This window comes from Harpegnathos saltator, unplaced genomic scaffold (assembly GCF_003227715.2).
Source record: "Harpegnathos saltator strain DR-91 unplaced genomic scaffold, Hsal_v8.6 scaffold694, whole genome shotgun sequence".
NCBI lineage: Eukaryota > Metazoa > Arthropoda > Insecta > Hymenoptera > Formicidae > Harpegnathos > Harpegnathos saltator.
The window spans coordinates 2,556,993-2,574,400 of record NW_020230531.1 but is presented as its reverse complement, the minus strand read 5'-3'; the positions used below and the strand labels follow the sequence as shown (position 1 = coordinate 2,574,400).

General features: G+C 41.2%; 1 protein-coding gene across 3 annotated transcripts in view; it reads right to left on the bottom strand.

The window, feature by feature from the left end:
• LOC105185628 (glutamate receptor ionotropic, kainate 2) overlaps positions 1-17,408 on the bottom strand; it is a 153,053-nt gene that overhangs the window by 44,740 nt on the left and 90,905 nt on the right. For all 3 annotated transcript variants that reach the window (XM_019842491.2, XM_025305341.1, XM_019842497.2), the window contains exons 4-6: positions 12,014-12,265; positions 7,006-7,181; positions 2,579-2,632 (exon numbers count right to left, since the gene is read on the bottom strand). In XM_019842491.2, the coding sequence (XP_019698050.1) occupies positions 2,579-2,632; positions 7,006-7,181; positions 12,014-12,265 (482 nt within the window). The remainder of the gene's footprint in view (positions 1-2,578; positions 2,633-7,005; positions 7,182-12,013; positions 12,266-17,408) is intronic.

Below are 17,408 nucleotides of genomic sequence, written 5' to 3'. Positions count from 1 at the left end.
CGTTACTGCCCTGGGAGAAAGTTATGTAACATCCTCTAAAAGTGATTTATTCAGAAACGTACGGATATACTCCTCACAAATGAAACGCCGAAAGTATCTAATGGAGATTTGCATCGCGGGAATGCATTAAATCCTTTCACGAAATCTCGCGCCGGAAATCTTACGGGATTAACGTTCTCTAAACGTGCTCTAAAATGCGATAAAGCTTACGATTTGTCTCTTCGTGACAATGTGACAGATTCAAATTTTGTATCGCGTGCGTGGGTGTAGAATCTGATGTATCTGATGAACCGTAGTTATATTCTGCCATCTTAATAGTATGTTTCCATGTTTCATTATTCCATTATTCTGAAGCATTAATTACCTTTAATTGATAGCTACGTCCAACTAGAACACGAGTTGCTTCTCGCTCTTTCGAATACGAGCTCAAACTCGTTTCGTGGGTCACACCGTCACACCTGTACGGACAATTATTAGCCAGAGCTACAACACTACGACGAATTCATGAGATAACTTCATCTAGCCGACAATAATTAATTCAATATCGGCATTCGAGATATATCACTCGTTATACGCGGTTAGTTAGGTTCCCGATAATATAAAGCACCGCTAATCGGCAACCGATTGCGAGTTGAACACTCCATATGTGACCCCACAGCTCCCGGCTCCCGTTCTATAGATACCGTCTCTGTATATCTCCCGCACAATTGTCTAGCGGTACATAGTACAGTCAATATTTGAACGACGACAAACACGTACGATATGAATTTCCGTGCAACAATTATTTCGTTGCCCTCGCGCGCACGTCCAACCCAAGCTGTCTAAATGCTGAAATACGGTAACAGTCGCGCCGATTACACGGCCGCACACGAAGACGTTGCAGCGCGCAATGCCGAACGCGAATGTACCGATGTTTACACGTTTCGTATATTTGATCTTTCCACGTCGGATTACGCGATCAGTCGTGCTCATTAAACCCGCTGAAGTACCCACCCACTAGTGGTATCGGCGTGAGAGCGCTTCTTTTTATGAGATTCAGGATCGATCGGCGGGAGTTTCAATCTGAACCGACATGTTACAAGCGTCATGCCAAGGTGCAACTGTCGTCACGAGTCGCGGGATTAATACTCGTCGTCAATTAATCTGAATATATTGGTGGGGCGGAGCGCGACGTTGCACGAGCGGCTCGGTCCCGCGTACGAGACATCGTTACGCCGCAAAATTCGAGGGATACATATGCGTTAGGCATGTCGCGCGTTTATGCACGGTGCGTTTATACGCATGTATGCGTAAATATCGGCGTAAGGGGGAGCGCACACGGCAAAATAGTGAGCTAAACGCGTTCGTATATCTCTTTCTCTCTCTCTCCCCTCCCTCTCTCTCACTCTCTCCTTCACTCTCACTCTCACTCTCTCTCTCTCTCTCTCTCTCTCTGTCTCTCTCCTCCCCCCCCCCTCTCTCTCTCTCTCTCTCTCTGTCTTTCATGATCGTACCTTTCGTACACGCGCGCATCCGTTTACGCGAGCTCACGTTTGCATGTCATAACTTTGGCTATACTAGCCGCGGGGTTCGCGCACATCGTGCTCCATTTAGGATAGAAGTCTCGGATGGAACGAGAGATTGGAATTCGGGCCGTGTCGTGTCGTGCCATTGCTGTGGCTCGGAAGGCGACGGCGACGATGATATATCAAAGGAGGCGCAGGCCGAATGAGAGGAACGAACTTTCGAGAGCCATATTAGAGAAATTTCTAATATACTGACAGTCTTAGAATAGATAGAAAGGGGAGTCCTGCCGTTACTCGCTCCCCCAGAATTAATGCAACGTAATGTACATAATAAGCCGCACGGTGTATAAAGAGGGACCGGCCGAAGTGTGCGGTACGTCGCTTATGAGCATGATGAATGATACATGTATGACGTGTAGAGGAATCTCACCTACGAGAGCCTCATTCAAGCGAAAGAGGCGTCTCTTTTACTTCTTGAGCGAGATTACAAATGAAATTACGCGAGTAATACCGAATGGGACAAATCCGTCAATATTTAGTAACGAATTGTCAATATTTATTCCTATAAATCATTTATGATTAGCCGAGCTATTAATACTCCGTTACAACACGCGCTTAATTAGATAAATACTATTATATCTCTCTCTATGATGAAATAATGTCCGCGGCTCACGAGTAGACTGTCATAATATATTAATTTAATGCTTATGGTGATACAACCGATGGGATTGAATACCGAATCACAGAATAACTCGACTTATGATTGATGTAACACATTGAAATGCTAATAGAAGATTTTAGTAAGAATATATTGGTAAGAAATAGCAATCCTTTATATCAGCTATTGTTGCAGAATTCGGTATGGAAATCCTGTGAACTTTAGAACTTCCCGGTTTTAGGATAGACTACTCTTGACACAAAAATATAAAGTTGCGCATTTAACAAAGAAAAACTGCGTGTATATCTCAGTCTCTCTATGTTTCTTTTTATTTTTTGATAGAAAAGATTTGGATATACTTCTTTCTTGTTAGATATATTTGATTATCAGATAGATACAAGAACAGCGTACTTACGAAGGTGGTAAACATGTAATGATATCTGTAGTCGTTCATTTGTAACTGCAATATCTGTAACACAGGAGAAGAGGAAATTACATTAGAGGATATTATAACTAATATATTATTTTTTGAAAGTATATCTTAATGTTCTCTTTCATAACAAATCTTTCTCAATGAACATCATAAATTAAAACGTAATTAGCGCTGAAAGGAAGGAGAAATGCTATATCTCACGCTCATATCATATAATATATATAATGACATTCCATTATTATAGATATTATAAATAAACATTCAACTAACTAATTAAATTCGCCGAGGTAATAATAAAAGAAGTCTATATAAACTAGTTTTTGTCGAGATATTAGATCTTTTTTGTTTTGCAAAGTTTTCATACAATTGCATATTTGCATATATTGCTGCAGGTACTGATATTTCGAAGAGAATATTAGCAGTTTCAAAATTCAAACGTTCGTCAAAGATATCAGCTAAAGTACGTTTAAAATAAATATCGTATCAGAAGTATGAAAGACAAAGAGAAAAAGAGAGAGAGAGAGAGAGAGAAATAGAGAGGGAGAGAGAAAGAGAGAGAGGGTCTCACGTTTTCAATGGGTTAAGCTCCTAAAAACGAAGATACCGATGATTATATCGACTCGCCATTATCAAAATAGAGCCTGCGACATCCACTAAGTGCCAGATCCAGATAACACGTGCGTAAGAGCAAGTCCGACCTCTATTCTCGCGCTATATTAGATAATACGGTCGTTGACCTCGTGAACACACGAGTGATATATATGCATCGGTGTTTGTCAATACCGACATCGTGAATATACTGAAATATCGAATGGCTAGACGAATCGTAGAGATATAAAATAAAACCAATTTTCTCGAAGCAAGATTTCGTGCTTGCTAATATCCTAGACTTTTCGAGATATCAGATCTTTTCCACGATATATATAATTATACAAAAGACTTAAAAAATAAAAATAATTAATCACTCGTATTTTGAATATCGCGGATTAAGTCTCTCTTGTTTGTTCGTCTATTTGTTTTTTTCACTATATTCAGTTATAAACAAATCTTTCTCTATTTAAAAAAAATATTTTTGTGCAGTAACGGATATATCATTAATTGATGTGTTTTTCGTTATGGGTAATTTCTGATTCCATTTTCGATAGGTATACGCATAGATATTTTGTACTTATTTCATCAATTCGTTTATTCTATCTCCACATATTTCACGATATGGATATGGACAAGACAAACAGTACACTCCATATTGTTATTCTGTTGCCAAGAATATTGATATTGCACTTTCTTCACGCTTCTATATAATTCGTCGCTTTTCATTTCCTACGGTTATACGTAGGAATGTAGATCTATCGAGCTGCATTTTCGGGATGGCAGCGGGTCAGATAAAAGCGATCCCTCGTGGATCCCGTACAGAAACCACTTCGAAGAAAGGAAAGGCGAGACGGATGCCGGACGTGCTAGGTTAAAAGGATGTAGGAGAGCGGTTGCATAAAAGCATGGACGTTTTTTGATTACTTGACCGGTCGAGGGTTATCCTTGGAAATTCTCGGGGGGCACAACATGCAAATAACAGGTTTCCTTCCAACCGCGTCTAAGGCAAAATTGCTTCCCGGAGTATCGCCAACAAGGCGGGAAATAGATGGAAGCTAATCCTTGCCTGTGATATATTTATCGCGACGGTTCTTCGATTGCAAACGCTGCTTGTTGCGATCTTTAAAACTAATTAATTCTCGGCAGTGAATAATTGTTTTGTCACTTGTCATCGTGATTATTACCACTGAGTTTGTGAATGTTTTTACATCTTTTTGCTCTTTTTTCTAACGAAGCGCATCTTTCGCCACACTATTTAATAACACATGTTAGCTTACGCAACGGTAAACGTTTTGTAATTGTTTTTGACATATCATACAACGACCTTTTATAATAACGGCGCTTGTGTGTGCCAAACCGCATGTAATTGCATTACATAAATTATGCCGGATTAACGTGTCGTAATTTTACTTCGTTTATTTACGTTGTGCATTTTGTTGTAAAGTAGACACTGAGATATTTACGTGCTATTGTCCAGTATTCGCGTTTAAATTACGATGGGACGCGACCTTTGTCACAATACCGATATATATCACATACTATTTCTGGCTTATAACGAGGACATTTCATCTTTTTTTTTGCCGGCATCATCGGCGAAACTAGGAAAGAGAAAGGAATTGCACCGATGATGCGTGTTCCGTTGGTGAATAATCGAAGCGTGCATTTCCGGCGCGTTGACCACGCGCCCGATTATGCAAATTTTTCTATTCACCGCGGCACACGCACATTCGCGAAAGGGACGAGAATTGTGAAAAACATCGGTCGTTCTCATCATTTCGGACAAGCGTGAAAAGAGCGCGCACGATTTGCATGAGCTATTTTCAACATTTGTTTCGTTACCGCTGACAATTCGCGTGATTTAATTTCACGATCTGGTGATTTGCGTCGCCCGTGTGCCCGCTCGCCGCAAAACGGATAGCTAAATATTCCGAAGCTGCCGAACCCGTCGCGAATACATCTGTACAGCCATATACGAACACAAAGATTCACAATTCAGAATTATTATGGCGTCGATTGTAATACACATAGATTGTGCCTAACGTATTACGGGATATTAATGAGAATGGGAAATCTACGGAGTGTGCAAATTAAAAACGAACATTTGCCTTCACGATCATTAATCAGGACATCATTCATCCATTATTTTCTTCTCATATGTGTAATAATTATTAATTGAAATTCATTGAATATTTTGATGGTATTACCACTGGCCTGTCCTTACCGTTACTGTTTAACGCGGCATTGTACGACATTGCTCCGTGTCGTTATACGTAGCTATCGCACAAAGAATCCTCAAAAGCTCGACTGTCTCTAATAACGAGTATCTTAACGAGTAGTTCAATTACAACAATGGACGTGAACGGAACTCGAATGTGCTTTGCTTTGTGAGCGCCAAGCACACTGCAAAAGGGCTTTACGATCCGACGAACGATTCTTTTTGGGACCAAGTCTTTGGCCGTTACACTCTCCTTCTTTCCCCGACTACTTTTTTAAACTGAGAGATAGTCCCGCACGGGCAAAACAAGCGTCGCCGGGAAAAACTGCAACGCAGTCGCCATTAATCCTAATTGTACGAGCCCTTTTAATCTCCGCGCGTCGAGTCTCGCACATGATTCTGGAGAAGTTATTTACGAGTCGTGGCGCATCCCGAACGCGTGCAGATCTCCGTGCCGCTCATTCTGTGACTCTCCTCTTCTCCCATCTCTCTCATTCTCTCCCCCCCCCTCTCTCTCTCTCTCTCTCTCTCTCTCTCTCTCTCTCTCTCTCTCTCTCTCTCCCCCTCTCCCTCTCCCTCTCTCTCTCTTTCGTTTCCTTTTTCATTTTACATCTGGTAAACAACTTGTTGTTCCCATTGTTCCGTCCGTACGATCGTTCGAGCTGCTTTTCCTGCGCGTATCGCTTTCGACGCGACCTAACAGATACTTGGATGGGTATTAAGATTAAGTGTCTCGCGAGAGACAGCGACCACTCGCGATCCATAGGTACGCTGAACGCAACGTATCTCTCGCGCTGCATTCGCTGCATCGATCGGCAGTTCTCCTCGCGCTCTTCTACGCCGACTATATTCCGCAGAAAACGCTCAGTTCGTCAGTTCGTGAAAAAAGCATGGAAGGATTTCCCGTGCAGAGAAGTTTGTAATGTTTCACCTTTATAAGGCAAGCTTCAACTTTGTTCCGTCCACACGTGCATTACTTTTGTTCGGTTTAAATTACACATTCGTACAGTTCATTCTTCGTATTTAAAAAATAAAAGGAAAAAGAAATATATATATCCTCTGCATTTAACATATAATAAATACATATGCAGGCTTTCAGGAAAGATACGTGAAAAAGTACACAAAAATTGCAAATGGAATAGACGTATATTGATAAACCGACAAAGTAAAGTCTGCAGAAGATATTTTTAGCTGGAATTTTGGTTTTGGTCGAAACGAAGAATAATTATACATTAAAGTAACGGCACATTTGGTACATTTCAATAATACGTTTACACGACCTATTATCTTCTTCGTGATATTTTGTACAATATCGAGAAAAAGAATTACACGTACGATATTTAGCTGGATAAAATAGTCAGGTTTATCACGCGGGTGATTAAGCGGTGTGGAGAAAAATAGAAAAAAGTCATACACCGCTAGCGTCTGGTTTTCGCGTTGTGGTATTTTTCGCGTGATGGAAAGGGAACGGCCAGTTGTGTACGAAATAAAAATATAGAGATGACGAAAACTTGTAGCGCGCGTAAAAAGAGACAATGTCGCGGTAAACGTTTGAACGCAATGAACGACGACGGTAATTATCGAAGCGTCTTTCGGAACTCACCGCTCGAAAGAACTGCTGCATGTGCGCCGGATCCGTGTCAACAATCAGCTTGAAAATCTCTTTGTGCCTGACCTCCCGCAGGACCTGCCTGTAGGATCTAGGACCTGCCTGACGAATGTACATTTCAGTTCTCACGGATGGCGGGGATTTCACGAGATCCTGCAGTTTGAACAGACCTGCGAAAAACATAAGAGAGATATTTTTTCGCGGCAAATTGGCTCTCTTCATGCTGGACTTCGTAATCTTTTCATGCATGTTTTTCTTTAATCTTTTCCCCTATAAAACATCCAACGTCACATCGACTAGATTCTTAAGCCGTGGAATATAAATGTTGTCGTCCGGCAGAGTCAATCCTCAGGATGCATCAGTTGCGATTTCGCGGCTTATCGCATTATTGTTCCTATTCATCTTGTTTTTTAAACAAATCGCGTTTAAAAATGTCATTTGACACGCCGCGATCTACGTGAATTTATTTCATTTTCATAACATCGTCGAGTTCTTTTCTTTGAGAGGAATCTCATATTTGAATTTCAAGCGGATGTAGATATATGATAATCGAAACTTTTTATTTTCATCCTTTGTTCCATTCTTTGGTTGTTTTAGCGATATAATGAGAATAATGGGTTATTATTCACAATTGTACGTATTATAAATATTATACGGGCATATTGTTACCGGGAAATAAATGGAACGATACAAGAGACAATGGTATAAATAATAATCGAAACGGCGGGCTTCTCGCGAGGTATGATGATAAATGATATAATCGATTACCCGTAGAATCGAACCCCTCTGTGGTAACATACGTTGCAAATTGAGCAATATTCCAGCACGTTCTTGCGGAAATGAGTATCATAGTTTATTTCTACGTATGGATATTCGCGTAATCCGTATAATCCACGTATTCCCGTAAGGATAATAAATATATTTCCATGCAATGGCAACGAGCAAGCTGTAAAACAAGTTTGTTGCTCGCCGACGTTAGCGGTGGAACGGTGTAGAAAGAAAAGGTCGTTAATTTGATTTGCGAAGAATTTTGCATTAAGCAGAATCATCAGGACTATCAGGACTGATAAATTGTAATCAACTTTTCCTAACTAGTTTTACGCCATTAACGCGAGGATGACAAAGAACGCTAAGAGTACACTGCAGGTTGTCACAATTTACCTTCACTCGATTGTTCAAGCGTTACTCAAGTTGCAGTGGCGAACAAAGGTTCCCATCGCGTACACGGAATTCGTTACTGCAGTTACGTTCGTCCCGTTTATCTCTTTGGATTTGCCAACGTCGTTCTAACATTTACAAGACTGTATTTTCTTCTAATTCCAAAAGTCAATCATTAACACAGATTGAATATTTTAACGCTATCGTTACTAAAGATCTCTCTATTCAAAACAGCGAAACAAGAAATTTAATATTTTCAACCTAACGCGTATTAAACACAATCATGTTCCGAGCTTAACGGATTTGTTTTGACTTCTCTCAGTGTACAAATCTCGCAAAGCTAAGGGAGACTACCTCTGTGATCTTACTTTTCCGTATTCCTGAAAGAGATTTCTCGGTCGTCCGGATAGGTGCTGCCAACTTTGAGTTTGCTAATTACTCCGCCGTAACGATCGTGACGAATAGAGCGGCGGCAAGAAGAGGATCGATAAACAGCTAAAGGACGAAAGGAAAACGGAAGATAAATCTCTCGGCGCGTTAACGAGCGTAGCCTGCAGGAGAGCTGGCACTCCGCACAAAACGTAAAATTGAAAAATAGTAAACTCCACTTCCGGAACAAATCGAGCAATTACAGCTCACTCGCACACTTTTTCCCCGAATATACACGGAATGTCCCGGGAAAGTTCTGATCTGAATTTCAATGACAACTTCTGCGACTAAATTCGACTTCACGAAGGCTTAGTACGAAGAAGTCAGAATAACTCGGATAATAAAGGATTATAATTAAGGTCGAAGGGTATTTTGTGTAATAGCTCCGAATGCAGCGCACCCGACGGAGAAACGTAAAAGAGAAAGTACGATGATTGCGGAAAGTGTAGAATAATCTGTTTTACAAAATTAGTTCTGTAGATAGTAGGTACACAGAGTTATATCTTGGAATTTACGGCGCACGATACAGAAAGTATACGTACACACAAACACACAAGTTTAGGAAATATTTAGGAAAATGTACGTCGGTTTCGTTTCCTTGTTTTACTCAGTTTTCTGGCGACGGTTTAATTTAAATGCAAAACTTTTTAACTCACAAAATTATTAAATCTACAAATTATCATTTAAAAATCGCTCAGGGAAAGATCAATAATCACGAAAGAAGTTCCACCAACCATCTGAGAAATTTATAATACTTATAAATAATTTATGTAGAAATTTCCATTAGACTGCGTCACGTTTGAATGAGTAACTCGTTCGAGTGAGTGAGTGAACTTATTATTGTAAGAGGAAGCAACATGTCTTTCTTATTCCGAAGTAAACTTGATAAATTAATTTAACAGACACGAAACTTTGATTGGGAAGCAACGGATGGAAACTCAAATAAGTACACAGCTGCGACTAGCCCATTGTTTATTCGAACGACAAAACGGCTCTCAGTTCACTTCTAGCGATATATATTTCCTAAAAAAGATTGAGTCATTCGAGGTGGCGGAAGTTAATTTTAGCAGTTCCGTGTACCGCGCGCTATTGTACAACGTGCTTTTGTGTCCCGAAAGCACGCACTTCTCGACGCGGCGCTTTCAAGCGTTCGTTATTATTTTACGGCGCCGAAAAACGAAACTTTTTACTCTCGATAAAGTTTTAACGAACTGCGAGATTAGTCGTTCCTCCAGTTATGAATAACTAAATGACAAAGCGAGCAAGGAGTAACAAGGAGCTCTCCGAATCTGCAAGGTGTACGAGAGATTCGTTCGAAGTCTCACGGCGATCTCTCGCTAGCCGGAGTTTACCGGTTAAACTTATTAAACAACCGTTATCACTCGCGCGGAATTTACAAATTGCTGCAGCAGTCGTAACTGCAAATCTCTCTCCTTTTCCCTTTCTCTTTTTCAATCGACGTCAACACGGCTTAATATTTAATGATGTTTAAACGAACGTATCTCCATACGTTGAAATTTTAACGAAACGCTGAAAGACGGATTTATTCGACTGATGAATATTTAGGCGGGAACGTAGCGGAGATGTTACATCTCGTCGAGCGTGCTGTTGCCCGGGCACTTTCGGAGCACACGCTTTTACGACGGAGGAATTTTGAAACGTATCGCCCCTCCCGCGCACATCGTGGATTTATGGCGAGCTATAGACATCGGGAGCCTGCAAAAAAGGCGCGCTCTTTCCGTTTCCTCTGGTTTTATCGCGAACGGCGACACGTCGGGTCTACTTCGAGCTCCTATTATACGCCACGTTATATCGTCCAATCAAGAGCGGCAATTTAGGGAAGATAAGGCTGGTGACTTCCTGCTTCTTCCCTCGCGGAAACTATGCAGAGAAGAAACCGTTTCGCAAATGTATATGCTAGAGTTTCTCGATACCGCTCGTTAAACCATGAGAGGCCAAGGCGGTAAACACAAAGTAACCATATTCTTGGGATCGCTCGGAATGTATTACGTGCGTGATACAGGACGCGCAATTGCGACGAAAATTTTGCTCGCGCTTCTGAAATCGTAAGGGATTATTTGCAATCGTAACAACGGTTGTTTTATTAATAACATCTATTGCAGTCGTCAGCAACGGTGAGCGCGACAAGCAGTATCGAATCAATGAACCCTCCGTGTCTGATTACTAGAATTGCCATTACCATTCTAATTTTCACGTTTTACCAAATCGATACTGTGAATAACTATATTCCTACGACGGACTTGACGACTGCTCGCTCTTCACACCGAGGGCACCGAATAAGGGGAGCGAATGCTTCTTTTTGAATGCATGTATGAATTAGCGCGAAGCTTCTAGACAGAAGATTCGCGCTAATTCATACATTCCCTTCGCCGGCGGCAGTAGCTAAAATGTACTAATGCGATTCGCAGAAAGAATGGAAATGGTCGGTGACTGGAACGTGGGTGTTATACGTCAACACCGTGTCGGAATTCCGATGAGTCGCGACTGGTACCAGCCAGTCACGGAATGGAAATGGCTCTGAGGAACACCGCCACGGTGGTGTATAATCACAACGACTAAGGTGCCGCAAAAAGAGACCGGAGAGAGATCAGGAGAGAGAGAGAGAGAGAGAGAGAGAGAGAGAGAAAGAGGGGGTGAGAGAGAGAGAGAGAGGGTGAGAGAGAAGGGTGGGAAGAAGGGAAGGAAGGCGAGAACGGAGCGCGCGTTTACACGGTCATATGTAAACGCGATTACTTCCGGATGTGTGTGACAGGCTGGCATTTTGGACGACAGCCTCCGGCGTCTGATCCCGATGTTCTATTTGCATGGGGACGTTTCAGCGAGGCCGCGGAGAAAACAAAAACGGAATCAAATAAAAGAACGAGAGCGAGCAAGACGAGAGGGAAAACACCGTATAATGATCGCGCCGACATAGCGCGCTGTTGCTAACGAGATCGCCTTTTCCGCAAATATCTACGGTACGGTTTCCGCGTTGTTGCTGTTACATGACGCCCGGTCGTTGCAGCGCAAAACTAGTTTCCGTGGTTGGAAAATCTTCCCAACTCGAAAGCCGTGTTGCTGCTGGCATTGTCCGTACGCTGTGTGTTTGCGGTCTATCGCACACGTTTCCGTTAAATTATTCTTACCGCGCGCCCGAAAAGACGCACAATGGTCTAACATTCACAACGACCGAATTGCTCGGAGTCGTTCGCCTCGTCGTGTACTCCGTACAGACTCGACGTTGCACTGAAGCAAAGCGTTCCTCTCCGGGGAACGTCGGAATCACGGTGAAAATTAGTCGCGATATTAAGTATTCTCGCAAAGCCTTACGTTCAAACACATGCGTGACCAAGTACGAATTTTCAGGAGGTTTTCACGGCAGCCTTTTAAATTCGGCTCACAGTCCTCCACTTACCGTGATCCTCTTCATAGATAATGGCTACTCTGGTCCAGTTTAGAAAGGATATAAGATCCTTGAATGCTTTGTTAAGGTGGTCTTGAGCGGGATATAGGTTAATGCTGAACTCCTTGAAAGTAGGCTCGAAGTCGACCCTCGTTTCGAGATGAGGTACGTCTAAAGCCTCGCATATACTTTGAATGTGAGCGCCTAGAAGTGGGTCGGACGGTCCGAAGATGCCTTGCACTGATCTGGATAGTTGCTTGCAAGCTGGAATTAAAATTCACTATCTTAAGAAACATGACATCAGCCAGTGAAAAGGATTCTTTAATATAAGTTTTTTTTTTTTTTTTTTAGTATAGTTGTTTTCAAATGTAACAGACATGTGTTACAATTTGAGTTCAACTGATCTGCTGATTTAACTTCGGTGTTTGCCGGGTCTGAGTGAGAGTTTACGTTAAGAATTTATGTTAAAGGCTAATTCTCAAGATTGTTTTCTGTTCTTATGATATATTAAGCGGATTAATTCGAGGAGATCTCCCGAGATTTTGCTTGACAGTATTTTATATATGAAAGCACGAATAAATAGAGGAATGCAACGAATATGTACGGTAATGGGATCGCAAGACGAGCGAGGAAGATGTCAATAGGGGCAGAGGGGCGTGCTAAAACGGAGATTGGAGGACGACTGGCTCTGACACACCGATTTCATATTTCTAGATGAAGCGCACTTGAAACTTCTGTATCAGCGAAAGCCGCGGTAAATCGATGACAGACAATTTTGCGAGGGGTCCTAACTACGGGATTCTCCCGTAACATTTGCATAATAGTTTGCCGTTTGAAAATAGCTTCGGAACGTTTCTGAAAATTTGAAAACTGTATGGAGTTGCATCGACCTGTCGAGCTATTTTTTATATCGAGGATATCGCTGGTACAATGAGTTCGGAATACGATATACTGCACATTGAATTACAAATCATATATATAAAATAAAAAGTGTGCAATAAATCAGAGGTAAAAAAAAATATTTTTTTCTCGATAAACCTCGACCTTCTACGGGTGATCTCTAATGTAAGCAAGTGGACATTCTCATTCCTCTCAATTACTCTCTTGGTTTTCCCGTTAATTATGATTGAATTGATTGCCGTTCTATTAATTTTGCATACTCGAATCCAATTATTGAATATAATAACCTACAAACTGTAGTTAAAATTGAGATTGGAACAACTAAGGGAATACAATGGACAATTTGTTCGCGATCGAGTAACGAGTGAAATTGATAATAACGCACGTTATTTTTCGTTTATTTATTACGAAAATTTGAATATGCGTGCCGCGCTGTAGAAACAGCCAGTGCAAAACCAGGATGCGAGGGAAGAGAGGATGAGGCAATATATTTCTGGAATATCCACACGTGCGCGGCGATCGAACAATTTCGTCGGGAGAAACAAGGCGAGTGAATGAGTTGTTCTCCATGTAACGCCGTCCTATAGTGAATAGATAAAGACAACTGCGTTCTCTCCGCGTTCCTTTAATATCTCAGCTTTCTTATCCATTATTTTTAGGGAGAGCGAACACGCTTTCGGGGAACACGCGTCGCTACTTCTCCTTCGTGTGGAAAATTATACCTGGTATGCAAAGGCGAGCATGGATAAGTTCGATTTTGGAATTATTACCGTGGCTTCTGAGGTTTCGCTGGCTGGGTTTTATAGCTATATCCTGAATTATTCACAAGTGTCTCTTTGTTTTCGCCGGCACGGTCTCTATAGCCCGCAAACCGCACTAAATTCCGCGCACGTTGTGTGCTGCGTTAACATTCGCGTCCTCGTAAAATTCTTCCAACGTCGCGTTTCCTCGTTTACAAAAGATATTATTTTAACAACATCTGCGACCGCAAATAATATTCCGTATTCCGTGTATTTTACAACAGCAATTGTTGAATTCAAGGGATGTCGGTAGCTTGCGCGTCATGATTATTAATTTATATGGCCAAGCAATAACGGGCAATAAATAATATAATAAGATACCTTTCGCGGCAGCAACGTTGGATTACGCGGATAACACAAACGAGGCGATTTTCTTTGATCGGAGGAATCGGGCCGATAATTCCGACAAAATCCGCTTCGGGGAAAGCAGATCGGCGATTTTGATTAAACGCACATTATTCCCTTTTACGTAAGAAAGATACCATGTATAACATTAACGTCGTTTAGCGACACGTTGTTAACGGACGCTTCACTCATACACTGCTCCACTAATACATTTCTACTACATTTGTTACGTGCCACCCGGAAAAACACACAAATGTCGTGAATTTCGCGGAATTTGTGGAGCTCGGATATAAGGCGCTTTCCCTGCGCCACCCATCCCTGCAATAAAGGATATTACTCATCGCGCGCTCGCTTAGACCGAGAGTGTCGCTATTTCGTGCTGAAACGCTCGTTCACACGATGCGCCCGATTAAATTACCAGGGTGGTTTGCAAAAAGACGCCAGTAAATACACACACACACACACACATATACGGCAGAATGATACACCGAACGCGCTTCGTCGACGCACGTTTCGTTGTCGGCAGCAAAATTTCCCGTCGCTGCTCCATCGTTGATTAAGTCGAACACCTCGCTCGAGGAGAGTAAATAAGAATCGTTACCTCGTTACGATATCGCAGTTTCGTTTAACGAACCAGCGCTTATCCGTTTTGCGGTAATGAGTGCGACAGTTTCCGCACACAGAACCGCGTCAGCGCTTTGTCATGACTTTTATGAGCTCAATATAATGCGCGGTGCGATCAGCTCCCTCCCGCAATTTCGCGAATTATCGTAATTAAAATAACGATTATTATCGGTGTGTACGTCTGTCTGCCAGCGATCTTGAAAATATTCTTTCTCTTAATTGCTCCAGACGTCTCGATAAATCGATAATAGCTTTGAATGAGCTTCATTTATAACTGATGGAGCACTTTCATACTCCGCCAATTATCTCAAGCAAAGAATATAGATTTTTGAGAATTATAGATAGAACAAATTGGTGATTGTGTCAAAATATTTCCAACAATATTATTAAAAATAGTTTCAGCTGTTATCGTTGTATTAAAGCGCAACTGTTATTTTATAGATAGTTTATTTTTATCGTGACACTCAGCGAGAAATAAATTAACGATAAACTGCCTGATCATTAATCTAAAAAGTTGGTTTATGAAGTACGTTTATTGTGCAAAGCCTTCTCGTTAGTGGATTATGCAATCGCTAATTCAGTATTGTTCTCATTATATATAAAACTAATTAATGCAAGCCCTTGATAATTGTTATATGTTCGAAAACTCTATATGAAGGACGAGCCGCCAAATGTCGTTTCTGTCCAGTTGGACGCATCGTTAAAAGTTATACGAACAACTTTGCTCGCATGCCTGCAAAACTACCTCACGCAGGCAGTTTGAGTTATCAGCGAATTAAGCTTACTGGCAATGACGAGCTGTAAATCTCTTTAAAACGCGGTCTCAAAGTCGTTAGGAGGAACGAGGGGTGGACTCGAGAGTAACGGAAGCAGGCAGGATGGAGTTGTCTATTAGGATTACGAGCGCGTTCTGTGAGTGAAGTATCTACGGAAATGCTGAAAAATAAAATCCGGTGGAATAATCGCTTCGTCATTTGGTTAGCTGCACGCCATTTCTGGACGTAGTCCTCGTAAACGGAGCCTTCCATTAAAGTGTTCCGCCCCGGTGACCCGGGGGCTGCTCCTTAAAGTTATCCAATCAATTTCCCTGGTTTAGTTCGCTTCCGATTTCTATCTTCTTTTGTTTTCCACTTTTACAGTGACCCGAGCAAAACTACACCTACGAGAGACAACTTGAGACAAAATTTCCGCGAGAGGTCTTCTTTCTATAACGCCCGACACGTAACGATATTTTTTGGTGTGACGGAAAATTAATAAAGACCCGCACATTTCCTATCACGCGGAGAGAGTAACTTTCTTCCTTCCTTGCTACGCGGGAATTTGAAACGATATTTGTACGTGTGTGTTCGTTGAAGAAAAGGAAAGAAAACTCTTTCCGACACAGAGGAAGATATGAATCTCCACTTTAAAACTTTACGGTTATTAATCGGTCTCGACGACGCGTTAGCTTTATGCTTTTCTTACGAATTAAAATCCGATATATTGAGAAAAAGAGAGATAATGCGTGTATGAATATGTGTGTATATAAAGGTGTGTATATAAAGTGTCCCAAAATTCACGCAAGATTTGAATTTTGCGCCATTTGTGCGGTAAAGTGTTGCCAACGAAAAAAAAAGACAGCGTGACAGCTGACAGTTCAGGGTTTTTAAACTGACCACGCACAGCGAGGAGAGTTCGTTGAATGGATTATGGAACAACAACAAGTGGATGCTGATTTTTCGAACAAAATCATCTTCAGCGGTGCGGCTCATTTTCATCCTAATGGCTTGGTTAATCGACAAAATTGTCGCATTTGGGGTTCAGAAAATCCACGAGTGATTATTGAGAAACAAATGCATCCACAACGTGTTACTGTTTGGTGCGGATTTTGGGCTGGAGGCATCATCGGACTATTCTTCTTCAAAAATGCGGCTGGTCAGGCAATAACAGTTAATTGGTGTTCGCTATCGCGACGTGATAATCCAGTTTTTTGTGCCTAAATTGCAAGATATGGATGTGGACGACATGTGGTTTCAACAAGACGGTGCCACATGCCATACAGCCCGAGAAACAATTCAATTACTGCATGAGTCATTTTCTGGTCGTGTAATTTCCCGTTTTGGTGATCAGATCAGGCCGCCCAGATCATACGATTTAACGCCGTTGGACTTTTTTCTTTGGGGTTTTTTGAAGTCTAAGGTTTATACCAACAAGCCCACGACCACCCACGCTTTGAAGGAGGAAATTGAGCGCTATATCAACGAAATTCAGCCACATTTATGCAAAACGGTCATGGAAAATTTCAACAAAAGAATGCATATGTGCCAGCAAAGCTGTGGAGGTCATTTACTCGATATGCTATTCCATACATAATCCTATACTGTATACTTTATGAATCAATAAAAAATTTACAATTTTTAATTATAAACCTGTGTTTTCTATCAAAATTACTTCTTGCGTGAATTTTGGGACACCCTTTATATCAAAACATAATATATTTCTCATCTTTTTCTATATATAATTCTTCTTCTATATATAATTTCACATAATATATGGAACATATATATATATATATATATCTGATCTAGAAGCTTTATTTATTGATTTCTTCATTAATTTTTCAAATAATTTTTTTTTATTGTAACAATTTCATTGGTTTAATATTCTTTCACGTTTTTCAACATTAAATTTCTTTGCCACAAACTTGTAGATTAAATCCCGTTGAATCATCAATTGAGTGTTTATGTGAACTCGAAAAA